This window comes from Coregonus clupeaformis, chromosome 21 (genome assembly GCF_020615455.1).
Source record: "Coregonus clupeaformis isolate EN_2021a chromosome 21, ASM2061545v1, whole genome shotgun sequence".
NCBI lineage: Eukaryota > Metazoa > Chordata > Actinopteri > Salmoniformes > Salmonidae > Coregonus > Coregonus clupeaformis.
This window is the reverse complement of record NC_059212.1, coordinates 16,929,354-16,943,384: the sequence shown is the minus strand read 5'-3', so window position 1 is coordinate 16,943,384 and position 14,031 is coordinate 16,929,354. Positions and strand designations below refer to the sequence as shown.

The 14,031-nt window shown below is 42.7% G+C and overlaps 1 protein-coding gene across 4 annotated transcripts in view; it reads right to left on the bottom strand.

Moving 5' to 3' along the window:
- Window positions 1–302: 302 nt before the first annotated feature.
- The window catches only part of cdh18a (cadherin 18, type 2a), a 69,225-nt gene continuing 55,496 nt past the window's right edge, over window positions 303–14,031 (bottom strand). For all 4 annotated transcript variants that reach the window (XM_041842119.1, XM_041842121.1, XM_041842118.1 and 1 more), the window contains 8 exons: window positions 11,690–11,857; window positions 11,005–11,192; window positions 10,407–10,660; window positions 10,073–10,209; window positions 7,075–7,196; window positions 5,775–5,889; window positions 2,690–2,962; window positions 303–1,878 (listed from right to left, as the gene is read on the bottom strand). In XM_041842119.1, coding sequence (XP_041698053.1) covers window positions 1,352–1,878; window positions 2,690–2,962; window positions 5,775–5,889; window positions 7,075–7,196; window positions 10,073–10,209; window positions 10,407–10,660; window positions 11,005–11,192; window positions 11,690–11,857 — 1,784 coding nt within the window. In that variant the 3' untranslated portion in view covers window positions 303–1,351. The remainder of the gene's footprint in view (window positions 1,879–2,689; window positions 2,963–5,774; window positions 5,890–7,074; window positions 7,197–10,072; window positions 10,210–10,406; window positions 10,661–11,004; window positions 11,193–11,689; window positions 11,858–14,031) is intronic.

Here is a 14,031-nt window from a genome sequence, read left to right as displayed (position 1 = left end):
TAAAAGGAACTGGACGTAAGTAATCAAATTTGTGGTGGTGGCCGCAGAGATGCTATTTACCCTCCATAGCCTTTAAACACCCTTCTCTGATAGAATGCAATTATATAGTAATGCATTATTCATCATTTCACCACCACTATGGCAACATAATGATTATCTTTGTTGGGGTCACAGTTGTTCTCAAAGAAATAATGCATTACAAAGGAATATCCCCTAATTACCTTGCTGTGAATAAGTGGCACTATAGGAATGTTTGCAATGCAGCATTTATTGTACATGTATTATTGTAGGTGGGTATGGAATGGTCTTATGGACTGTATTCTCATATTCAAAGAAGTGATAGATGTGGGAGTCACACATTATCATTTCAATATAATATATAAGACATGGTGTGAGTAAATGGATGAGCTCTGACTTGATGATCATTATCCCTGTTTTATGTGTATCATAAGAAAGTTAAACATTGATTAATATTGTATTGTAAAAATAGCCCTGTAATTCAAGTGAGTTACCCCTCATCACCTGTTATTATGAAGACATTAAGGAACGGTTTATTGTTCCTTTATTTACAGAGCCGGGCTCTCGTGGGAATAGATCAAGTCTGAGTGGGAAACGAGACCCTTTCACAGCTGATTTATAAATCCCAGGGCAGAAATAAAAAGCTGTACACCAAAGCATTTGGATCCAATTATCATCCATAGAATTGTGTTGTTTCCCAATTAAAAGTTGATCTGCTCCTGTGATGTAGTTTCTCTCTTGTTGGGGAGCTGTACATACATTTCTATTGGTTAACTATAGAAAAAGTTGAAAGACCTTGGAAGGTTACTGTTGTACTTCAAGACTGGGGTCAGCAAGCACAATGAGAAGACCAGGGCCCGTATTCATAAAGCGTCTCAGAGTAGGAGTGCTGATCTAGAGTCAGTTTAGCCTTTTAGATCATAATGAATACGATCATATGGACAGAGAGGACCTGATCAAAGATCAGTTGCTTTATGAATACTGACCCAGATACTTACCACAACGGTACTAAGGAGAGTCCTATGGGACCAGACACATTACACAACATGACACAAGACTTGCATATAAATTAACTTATCTGAAATCACTGCACTTTATTTATCAATAAAAATATACACTTGGGAAAATCGTTTTATTTTTATACCAACTTCATGATTTTTTTCTGTTTATTTGTTTTTCTCAAAAATAATTAATACTTTCCTCCACTCCACTTGACAGAGACCAGTGTTAAATGACAGTCAATTCCACAACAAAACGGAACAAGTTGTACAACTCAAATAGCTTTGTATCATTCGGTTAACAAACCGGTTAGAAGAGGAGAGATGTTTTTACATTAGGGGGTTATGGTCTGTTCTGTCTCAGAGAGTTCTGTCCCAAACAGTCTGGCCTGCATGTGGCCCTCCAGCTCCCAGTCCTCCAGGTCACTGTAGCTGGGTTCAGGGGGCAGGACCTGGGCCAGCCCCAGAGAGCTGACCGACCCTGTGGCAGAGCCGCAGCCCTCATACGCGTACGTCTGGAGGGAGTCATAGGGCGGCCCGCTGGTGTCTTTGTCAGCGTCCACCACTCTCTGTCTGATGACGTGGTGCATGTCCTCTGTATCCAGCAGCACGAGGGACGGGCTCCGGGGCCCGCAGGCCACCAGCCACCCCTCCGTCCCAGACCTTACCTCCCGCCGCAGCCTCCTCTGTTCTGCCCCGGCGGGGTTCCGCAGCGCTGCAATGTCAAATGCCTCCGTGTCCTCCTCGCCCCCGCCCTCGTCGTCGTAGGTGACCACGTTCTCCCGGATGTCCTCCTCAGAGATGATCAACGGCTCCTTCTTGCCCTTTTTGCTCCGCAGGAGGACAAATAGCACCACGATGGCTACAGTACAGGACATGTCAGAGGAGAGGGGACAAGACCACAGCCAGTGGTGCAAAGTAATTAAGTAAAAATACTTTAAAGTTCTACTTAAGTAGTTTTTTCGGGTATTTGTACTTTACTTTACTATTCATATTTGTGCCAACTTTTACATCACTACATTCCTAAAGAAAATAATGTACTTTTTTCCCCATACATTTCCCTGACACCCAAAAGTACACGTTACATTTTGACAGGAAAATGGTCCAATTCACACACTCATCAAGAGAACATCCCTGGTCATCCCTACTGCCTCTGATCTGGTAGACTCACTAAACACAAATGCTTCGTTTGTAAATTATGTCTGAGTGATGGAATGTTCCCCTGGGTATTTGTGCTGTCTGGTTTGCTTAAAATAAGGAATTTGAAATGGTTTATACTTTTACTTTTACTTTTGATACTTAAGTATATTTAAAACCAAATACTTTTAGACTTTTACTCAAGTACTTGAGTCATTTTCTTTTAAGGTATCTTTACTTTTACTCAAGTATGACAATTGAGTACTTTTTCCACCACTGACCACAGCGACTTACAATATGTCATTACACTACACCAGTCTAAAGGTTCAAAACACACACCTGATTCTCTGATGGCAATGACCTGCAAAGTGATTTGAGGGTGGACTTGTGGCCTTTTACTGCTGGAAACAAATCAGCCAGAGGTACTCCTCCAGCTTTCCCTCCCTCCCTCTCTTTCTCTCTCCCCCTTCTCTCCCAACTTCTCTCCTCCACGTGGCCACTACCTCCCCCCTCCTTCCACTTCACTTGTCTCTTACCCAGCAGGATGATGATGCAGAGCAGAATGGCGATAAAGGCCCCGGTGCTCAGGCCTGCTGTGGAGAGGAAGGCTGGGACTTGGCAGGCCCTCACCCTGTTGCTGCTGCTACTGCTGCCACCTCCTCTCTGGCAGACACACACCCGGAGGGTCAGGGTGGAGGTGCTGCTCAGGACGGGCTCCCCTCCATCCCTGACAACCACAGGAAGCTGGTAGAGATCCTGCTCCGCCTGGCTGAACTGACGCCTCCGTGCCACGATGCTGGCAGTGTTGTCTGGAGTGGAATGACAAGAGGTTGAAAATACACTGGATGTATTATGTTGACAAAAAGCCACTATAAGACTTGATACAGACATTACCCAAAATGCAGTGTATTTTTCCATTAAAGCCAAAGCACAACACAAACGGAGCACACATTTTCTTTAGATTTATTAAAGAAATTGGGTAATATGACACATTCCTATTCCACACTGAGTATACAAAACATTAAGAACATATGCTCTTTCCATGACATAGAATATATGTCAATTCAGGTGAAAGCTATGATCCCTTATTGATTTCACTTGTTAAATCCACTTCAATCAGTGTAGATGAAGGGGAGGAGACAGGTTAAAGAAGGATTTTTAAGTTTTAAGACAATTGAGGCATGGATTGTGTATGTGTGCCATTCAGAGAGTGAGTGGGTAAGACAAAAAAAATGTAAGTGCCTTTGAACAGGGTATGGTAGTAGGTACCAGGCACACCGGTTTGTGTCAAGAACTCAACAGTTTCCTGTGTGTATCCAGCCATCTTGACACAACTGTGGGAAGCATTGTCAACATGGGTCAGCATCCTTGTGGAACGCTTTCGACACCTTGTAGAGTTCATGCCCTGACAAATTGAGGCTGTTCTGAGGGCAAAAGGGGGTGCAACTCAATATTAGGAGGTGTTCCTAATGTTTGGTATACTCAGTGTATATTATATAAAGGTTTATTTATTTAGGTTATCCTTTGATATCCTTTCCCAAAATATAAAGAACTGGCCCTGACCTGTTTTTACCCCTGAAATCACATAGGCAACCACAGAGAACAGAAGAACACAGAAAAACAGCACAACCTTTCCCTGAGGTATGAGGAGTGTTCTCCAACATTGCAGAGGATGCCCATTGTTCTCCACTTATTCCTGCTGCTATCTATAAGAAAGGACTGGGAACAGATAGCGAGTGCCTCTTCAGGCTTTATTAACACTTGCCAAAAGTACTCTATCCAAGCCAGCACAGCTGCTGCGACAGCATTTCTCATTCTGAAGAGGCTCCAGCAGATTTTCAATTTTCACGACCCAGAGCCACGCATTTGTATGCACAATCACGGCCCACATTTTCACAATGCAGATTCATTTTCCCCCAGGAGCACAGAGCCATGATAAAGCATGTCACTTGGGATGGTAAGAGACAGGGGAAGAGAGGTGGGGGGAGGAGGAGGAGGGGGGGGGTTCAACCCTTGCATCCTTCTGGATATCAACAAATGTATTCCAACAGAGCGAGCCCATGGGAAGGTGCTTAGGAGGAAGCATTCATTTACATAGGATTCCTATTGGCATGCAGGGGCCCTGGCCCACTGGCTTCAAGTCAAAATTCATTACTTTATCTCTTTGCCCACTGCAAGGAAACAGGTAAACAAGAAAGAGACAATATCTTTCATTCATCCTCCACTTGGGAGACAATAGAATATAAAGCCACCTCCAAGATTCTTTCTTCCTCTAAATTATTATGATTACAGCAGAGGAAATCAGAGATTATTATCTATCTCTTTAACACATCCTCACTGGAGAGTAAGCTGCTGTATGTCTGTAAGAATCTACTGCATTCACAAGGAATTTCTGGCTAAATAAATAATGTCTATCAGCTGGTGAACAGCAGGAAATCATCCAGATTGTCCCACAGCACACTGACTGAGAACATATGGCCTTTCCATGACATAGACTGACCAGGTAAATCCAGGTGAAAGCTATGATCCCTTATCGATGTCTCTTGTTAAATCCACATCAATCAGTGTAGATGAAAGGGAGGAAACAGGTTAAATAAGTATTTTTATGCCTTGAGACTGTTGAGACATGGATTGGGAATGTTTGCCATTCAGAGGGTACATTGGCAAGACAAAATATTTAAGTGCCTTTGAATGGGGTATGGTAGTAGGTGCCAGGTGCACCGGTTTGTGTCAAGAACTGCAATGCTGCTGGGTTTTTCACGCTCAACAGTTTCCCGTGTCTATCAAGAATGGTCCACCACCCAAAGGACATCCAGCCAACTTGACACAACTGTGGGAAGCATTGGAGTCAGCATCCTTGTGGAACACTTTCGACACCTTGTAGAGTCCATGCCCCGTCAAATTGAGGCTGTTCTGAGGGCAAAGATTCCACACAGCCAGAGGGAGCTAATGTATCCTACTTCCACCCAATCAGTGCACTGAAGCAGCAGTGTTCATTTTAGCTCTATCTGAGGAGTACTACCTGGTCCTCCTGTATGTGTAAACATAGGCCTCATGACACATCAGTGGAAATGTGGTTTCACTGAACAAGCGCCTGAGGGAAAATAGAGCCAGTTGGGAAGGAGATAAAAGCCAAGTACTAGGCTACACCACCACCAAGAGCACAGAGCACTGATACAAAACTCAGTGGAAGCTCACTTCCTCTGTCTGGCATCATACTGATTGCTGTGATCCATCTTGGAAGTCTACCTTGATCTTGAGATTCTCCCTGATCTGCCAAAGGAGCAATTGGGTTTTCAGACAAGGAAAAAAAGAACATAACAGTGTTCTCTCTGAATTCAGCCAAGGAGCCTTAAGCTAAAAAGAAAAAAAACAATGGCTGTTACCAAGGAAACACCACTGCAGGTCCTTCCATTTGATATTAAAACGTCTCCAGGGAGGAGAAAGTGTAAATGGTGCTAACTGTTTGACAACAAACACCACTAGATATGATTGTGTTAGTAATGACGCTCCAGAGTATCTGCCACAAATATCTGTCCCAACACATATCCCTTGTGGCGATTCAACAAAATGCTGTGTACATTTTTAAATCACCACAGAAAACCACAGTAACCAGCCTACCTTCATTATCCTTCAGGGTGAAGTTAGGATTGACTGGAACACCAGTTGGCAGAGCAAAGGAGAACCGTCCATTTGCAAAGTTGTCCATGTCTGATGGCTTCACTGTCTGGATCAACTGTCAGAGAAGAGGGAGAGGAGTGAGAGGACGAGAGGGAGAGGAATACGGGGGTGAGAAACGTTTTACGTCACATGTATGTTTATACAGTCTACAGTACATATGTATTAGGAGCTACATATAATGGGAATAAGTAAAGAAAGTCACTGACAATTATTATTATTGTATTATAGGTACATGTGTTTTTCCTCCCTCCCTTTCCATGAGGACATGTGCCAGTATTTCACATGCAGTCTTTTTCCAGGCAGAAGTGTATATCAGAGGTGGGGGATATGGCCTGACTCCAAGAGCACTGTTCCTGATATAATGTCAGCTCAATGAAGGAAGTTGACTTCTACCGGCAGATGACCTGAGAGTTAGAAATTCTCATATGGATAGTACACCAATTATAGTGTCTTCTAACCTGGCTACCTACACACTCTACTGTGCTATAGCATTGTCAGTCTATGAGAAGCATTCCTGAACTTGTGGTAGCATACAGTAATCCTCCCTAACAAAACATGTACAACTAGTTCTAAACAAAATTATAATTTATTTCCTTTCGATGAACATAACAGCATAATTTACTATGAATCAAGCCAAATTCCCTGAAAGTTACTTGAAGTTACTGTAATTTGTTGCAGTGTTTGAAAAAGCCCCTCGACATTTCATCTTAGCATGCATCATCTGTCGCCTTTAGCCAGCTCACTGATTATATGCTGCAGTCTGTCTAGTAATCTTAATTCAATGGGGAAAATATGAAGAGAGACTGCTATTGCGATATGAATCTGAGCAGTCGTGCTTTGCTGCATATGGGCCAAATTTGAATGAGCGATGATAAACATTTTCTGCAATCCGGCTCTGTTGCGCTTAATGCAGCTCCTATCTGCTTGTGGAGACATTGGTACATGCTGAATAATTTATAGGTTCAAGAGGCTGCAAAGGTCTGCAGCACCACAGATAAATCCATTCCTGATGGTGTCAAACACACAATAAAGGCAGAGAGGGTTTGTGTGTATATGTGTGTGTGTGTCTGTGCGAGAATGTGTGTGAGTGTATGCATGTGTGTGCTTGATAAGAGGTTTTAAAAGACAACATAGTTGAATAAGGAGAATATGAGCTAATGGGAGAGAAGGTGGGAGAGAGAGGGAATGAAGTGGAAAAGAGCAGGAAAGAGGGAGGGAGGTGAAAGTGAAAGATACTCACCTGTCCTGCCCTGGAGCTTTCACACACAATGATTTCATTGTCTCTTGCTATGTAGGGAGCATTGTCATTTACATCCAACACCTGGATTGTTACAGGAACATGGCTGACGAGACTGGGATTGTCTGAAAATAACAAACAAACAAAGATCAACATGCATAAAACCATGGAATTAAATATAACACTTTTATATTGTATCTCTATGCAAAACACTAAACACATATTTTAACCCCCTATGTAAATTACTACCTTAATTTTTGCTGGGGTCCAGCAAAAATAAAAATAAACAAATGTAAAAATAAATAAAAAATGTCCCAAGCAATGGCATGGCATTTTCAAGACATTGTTATAGGCCTATACAGTGGGGGGGAAAAGTATTTAGTCAGCCACCAATTGTGCAAGTTCTCCCACTTAAAAAGATGAGAGAGGCCTGTAATTTTCACCATAGGTACACGTCAACTATGACAGACAAATTTAGAAGAAAAAAATCCAGAAAATCACATTGTAGGATTTTTAATGAATTTATTTGCAAATGATGGTGGAAAATAAGTATTTGGTCACCTACAAACAAGCAAGATTTCTGGCTCTCACAGACCTGTAACTTCTTCTTTAAGAGCCTCCTCTGTCCTCCACTCGTTACCTGTATTAATGGCACCTGTTTGAACTTGTTATCAGTATAAAAGACACCTGTCCACAACCTCAAACAGTCACACTCCAAACTCCACTATGGCCAAGACCAAAGAGCTGTCAAAGGACACCCGGAACAAAATTGTAGACCTGCACCAGGCTGGGAAGACTGAATCTGCAATAGGTAAGCAGCTTGGTTTGAAGAAATCAACTGTGGGAGCAATTATTTGGAAATGGAAGACATACAAGACCACTGATAATCTCCCTCGATCTGGGGCTCCACGCAAGATCTCACCCCGTGGGGTCAAAATGATCACAAGAACGGTGAGCAAAAATCCCAGAACCACACGGGGGGACATAGTGAATGACCTGCAGAGAGCTGGGACCAAAGTAACAAAGCCTACCATCAGTAACACACTACGCCGCCAGGGACTCAAATCCTGCAGTGCCAAACGTGTCCCCCCTGCTTAAGCCAGTACATGTCCAGGCCCGTCTGAAGTTTGCTAGAGTGCATTTGGATGATCCAGAAGAGGATTGGGAGAATGTCATATGGTCAGATGAAACCAAAATAGAACTTTTTGGTAAAAACTCAACTCGTCGTGTTTGGAGGACAAAGAATGCTGAGTTGCATCCAAAGAACACCATACCTACTGTGAAGCATGGGGGTGGAAACATCATGCTTTGGGTCTGTTTTTCTGCAAAGGGACCAGGACGACTGATCCGTGTAAAGGAAAGAATGAATGGGGCCATGTATCGTGAGATTTTGAGTGAAAACCTCCTTCCATCAGCAAGGGCATTGAAGATGAAACGTGGCTGGGTCTTTCAGCATGACAATGATCCCAAACACACCGCCCAGGCAACGAAGGAGTGGCTTCGTAAGAAGCATTTCAAGGTCCTGGAGTGGCCTAGCCAGTCTCCAGATCTCAACCCCATAGAAAATCTTTGGAGGGAGTTGAAAGTCCGTGTTGCCCAGCGACAGCCCCAAAACATCACTGCTCTAGAGGAGATCTGCATGGAGGAATGGGCCAAAATACCAGCAACAGTGTGTGAAAACCTTGTGAAGACTTACAGAAAACGTTTGACCTGTGTCATTGCCAACAAAGGGTATATAACAAAGTATTGAGAAACTTTTGTTATTGACCAAATACTTATTTTCCACCATAATTTGCAAATAAATTCATTAAAAATCCTACAATGTGATTTTCTGGAGAAAAAAATTCTCATTTTGTCTGTCATAGTTGACGTGTACCTATGATGAAAATTACAGGCCTCTCTCATCTTTTTAAGTGGGAGAACTTGCACAATTGGTGGCTGACTAAATACTTTTTTCCCCACTGTATATTTTTCTGTCCAGGGTTCATGCCTTGCACTTATAGTGCATGTTATGTACTCTACATCCTTTTTTTCTCAGAGCATCTCTCCATCAATTAAGGTCACATCCCCACTGAGCCTTCCCCCATTTGCATATCTTGTGTTTGTCTGTCTCCTGAGGTTGGCCATGTTGCCAGGTGAAGTGTAAATTCCCTTCGAAAGGTGACCCGGTCACTCAACTAAACTCCTGCTGCCTGGCAGCACATTTCACTCCCTGAGGCTCCACAGAGAAATCATGTTCCTATTAAACGTGGGATACATAAATCATATTTTCCCATTTCACGCATCCATAAATTACAGCCACAACGACCACCAACCAACATCTAGAGTCGGGACAGGAGACGTACTAACCCCAAGCTACAGCAGTAGGCAGAATGGAACAGAAACATGCTGTGTGGTTGCACAGTAGTTTGTCTCACTTAATATACATATAGCTAGCACACAGGACATTACAAGTGACACTTCGCTAATATACACTATGCACTATATGTATAGTGTTTATGTAAGTCATGAATCCCTCATTAACATACACCAGTCTCCGGAAAGGTGCGGACTGGTTTTCCCATTAATTAAGGTGACGTAACACAATCAGCGCAGCGTTAGCTGACATTTATCGATGGCTAGTTCAGTCCATTAGCTGAACACTATTATGCAGAAAAGGGTAAAGGAAAGAGTAATTGCTTAGATAAGCATCAGTGGAGAAAGAGAGGGAGAAGAATAATTGATTGACTCGACCACCTTCAGCATCACACTATGATGTTACACACGCAGCCCCGCCTCAATCCCACAAGGCACTGCTGGCTGTTTATTTTCAAGAGCCATGTGTTTAATGTTGATACATATGATTAAAGTGACATCGTTAATGTATTCATGCAGTGTCATGAGCATATATTATCCTCCATGTTGAAAGTCATAATAAAGTCATCATTATTTAAAAGCAAAATGATAATAAGGTAAGATGATTCCTAGATAAGGATCCTCCGCTGTGTCAGATGTTACTTACCAACCTCTGATGCCATCACAGTGATGTTGTGCCAGGCCACATCCTCTCTGTCCAGACTCCGGGTGGTCTTAATCCCCCCGTTATTCACACCAATGGTGAAATACACTTGCTCCTCTTCACTGTGGTCTATAAAATACCTACATGTAGGAGAGGGAACAACTAAAATAGAATGAATAAAATAAAGTTGAATTGAATTGAATTGAAAATGAAATGATGCTGTTTAATCTATCATTCAAAAAACCATCTGACTTTCAACATGGAAAGGTAGAAGCTTTGAATCTTGTGATGGCGTTTTGGAGTCCAACAAAATGGCCGCCCCTTGCATATCCCATACCTTACAGGGCTTTTGGTACTGTCAGGGTCCTGAGCCGTCACTGTGCCGACCTCTGTTCCCACAGGGGAGTTCTCGTACACGTCCATGATGTAATAGTCCATGGAGAAGACAGGTGGCTCGTCTACGTCTCCAATGATGATCCGGAGAGTGGTGGTATCTTTGAAGGGGCCCAGGTGGGAGAAGCGTGGGTCCAGGTGAGTGTTCACTCCCTCTATGTGAAGCGTGTGGACTTTCCTCTTCTCATAGTTCAAAGGCTGCGGAGGAAACCGACAATCAATCCCTTTTCAAAGCCTTGCTTTTCTTTACAGTCCTGCTTCCATTGGTATTTGAGAGAACAGCCTATGTGGTAACAATGAGTACTTACTCATAGTATTAACACAATTAGCGCTAGTGTGGCCTAATGGTACGTAATGGTACTACTTCTTTTAATTCATCCCAAATAAATAAAAAGCATATTTATTAGGTAATTATTATGTATACAGTAATTACCATATTACCTTGTGGTTTCTCAGTAAACACCAAGAGAACTGTAACATAAAGCACAACCACAGATGGTTTTATTTTCACTGGAAAATGAATGTGTGCATCTCAACAGTACCTGTCTTAGTGATATGATGCCTTCCTTCTGGTCAGTGTCTGCAGTGATGGAGAACATGGCCTTCCCCTCTGCATTGGTTATGCTGTACCTAATCTCTGCATTGACACCCAAATCTTCATCAGTGGCTTTGATTTTACCCACAGCTTTTCCAATCTGAGCAGACTCTGGAACGTACAGCTGGTAGTTTTCTGTAATGGGATGAGCACATGAATAAGCAATAAGTTATTATCTTGGCATGAATGATATAGCATTTATGACTAGATGGAGGAGTAATTAGCCTACTGTTCATGCATACCAGCTAGATGTAGATGTGAATAAATGGGTCAATTAATCACATTTCCTGTCTGCTTGCAATTCAACAATCATCTGCACACTACATCATACATCATGTTTGTATCACTTACAGCCACCCCTGCATTAACAAACATCTACTATAAAGCTACAACTTGGGGAGTTTTATTTAAAAGTAACATTTGGCTGTGCAGTACACAGAAATAGAATCACTGATTCTAAGATTCAATTTCTATGGTGCATTACTTACAGTACAAACATCTTAGTGTTTTAAAACCTATATAGTGTTCGATATAGTGCTGTTTAAATCCTATGTTTTATTACAGTAGAGAATCAATATGTAAGGACAAATATTGAGGTAGAAAAACGAACAAACAGACGTCTGTGTACATACTCTGGGGGAATTTGGGAGGATTGTCGTTGACGTCTGTCAGAGTGACATTGACGGTGGTGGAGCCTGACAACCCACCCACCGAGCCGGCCATGTCTTTGGCTTGGACCACCACAGAGTAGCGCTCCCTGGCCTCTCTGTCCATGTTGGATAGGGCTGTCCTGATGACACCTGGATGGCAAGACAAGAAGGCTCTTTATATCACACTAATATCCATAAATGTCTGTTAGGAGAGATACTGTATGTATTGACAATAGACAATCAGAGAGATTCCTCCTCCATAGCATCAATCCAATCTTGGATGAGTTAGAGATGCCGGTCACTTTTATTCACAGTACTGTATGTCACAAATGTGATAAGGATGAAGGCAGGAAAAGACCGCCTGACTTGTTGTACAGGAGGAGGAACATTGATTTCCTCAAATTGGGTTTCACGTACTTCACCTTAGGAAATCAATTATAAACGGTTGACAAATTCAGCCAGAATTACAACCAGCTTTAATACCGTGTTCGCCAAATCCCCTCATGTCTTCATCATCATACTTTCACACCTACGGTGCATTCGGAAAGTAATCAGACTCTTTGAATTTTTCCACATTTTATTAGGTTACAGCCTTATTCTAAAATGGATTAAATAGTTTTCTACACACAATACCCCATAATGACGAAGCAAAAACTGGTTTTTAGACATTTTTGCAAATGTATTTGAAATACAAAAACAGAAATAACACATTTACATAAGTATTCAGACCCTTTACTCAGTACTTTGTTGACGCACCTTTGCCAGCGATTACAGCCTCGAGCGTTCTTGGGTATGACGCTACAAGCTTGGCTCACCTGTATTTGGGGAGTTTCTCCTATTCTTCTCTGCAGATCTTCTCAAGCTCTGTCAGGTTGGATGGGGAGTGTTGCTGCACAGCTATTTTCAGCTCTCTCCAGAGATGTTCAATCGGGTTCAAGTCCAGGCTCTGGCTGGGCCACTCAAGGACATTCAGAGACTTGTCCCAAAGCCACTCCTGCTTTGTCTTGGCTGTGTGCTTAGGGTCGTTGTCCTGTTGGAAGGTGAACCATCACCCGAGTCTGAGGTCCTGAGCGCTCTGGAGCAGGTTTTCATCAAGGATCTCTCTGTACTTGGCTCTGTTCATCTTTCCCTCGATCCTGACTAGTTTCCCAGTCCCTGCCGCTGAAAAACATCCCCACAGCATGATGCTGCCACCACCATGCTTCACTGTAGGGATGGTGCCAGGTTTCCTCCAGACGTGACGCTTGGCATTCAGGCCAAAGAGTTCTATCTTTGTTTCATCAGACCAGATAATCTTGTTTCTCATGGTCTGAGAGTCCTTTAGGTGCCTTTTTAGCAAATTCCAAGCAGGCTGTCATGTGCCTTTTGCTGAGGAGTGGGTTCCGTCTGGCCACTCTACCATAAAGGCCTGATTGGTGGAGTGCTGCAGAGATGTTTGTCCTTCTGGAATGTACTCCCATCTCCACCCTATTTCAGGGATCATCAACTAGATTCAGCCGCGGGCCGATTTTTTTCTTGAACGGATGGTCGGGGGGCCGGAATAGACATGATCGGCAGGTAGCCTAGCGGTTAAGAGCGTTGGGCCAGTAACTGGTCACTGGTTTGAATCCCCGAGCCGACTAGGTGAAAAAGCTGTAGATGTGCCCGTGAGCAAGGCACTTAACCCTAATTGCGCATAATAAGTCGCTCTGAATAAGAGCTCCTGCTAAATGATTAAAATGTAAACATAATTACAAATAATTTGTAGACTACAAATTGAGCACAAGAAGCCCAAACAGATATAATGTTTGACTACAACATAATCATTTCAAACCTTGCTTGCATTGGTATAAGATCATGTGTCTCTCTACATTTTACATTTTAGTCATTTAGCAGACGCTCTTATCCAGAGCGACTTACAGTTAGTGAGTGCATACATTTTTCATACATACTCTACTATGCTTGGGAACAGATTTCTTAAATTAAAATCGCTTGCAGCTGATTTCCTGGTGTTTTTACAATCTATTATGTCCAACAATGAAAAAAACATTTTTTTAATTTTTTTTTTTATAAGACTTGTTGGGGAACCCTGCGCTATTTGATATGCTAACACATAAGTAAGCTTGCCTTGCCTTGCCCCTCTCTGAACTATCAGCACGCCACCCCCTCCTTCTCTCCTCCCTCCTCTCCTCTCAGCTTGACCCACACCTAAACACTGTGCTCTGGCCAGAGGCTCTGCTATGCTGCATTACTCGCTTCACAGCGTTACAAAGGAGAGTGCCATCTGCCCTAATCTTACCCTGAAGACTGAACAAGGGCTAGCAGGAAAACAGAACAGATTGACC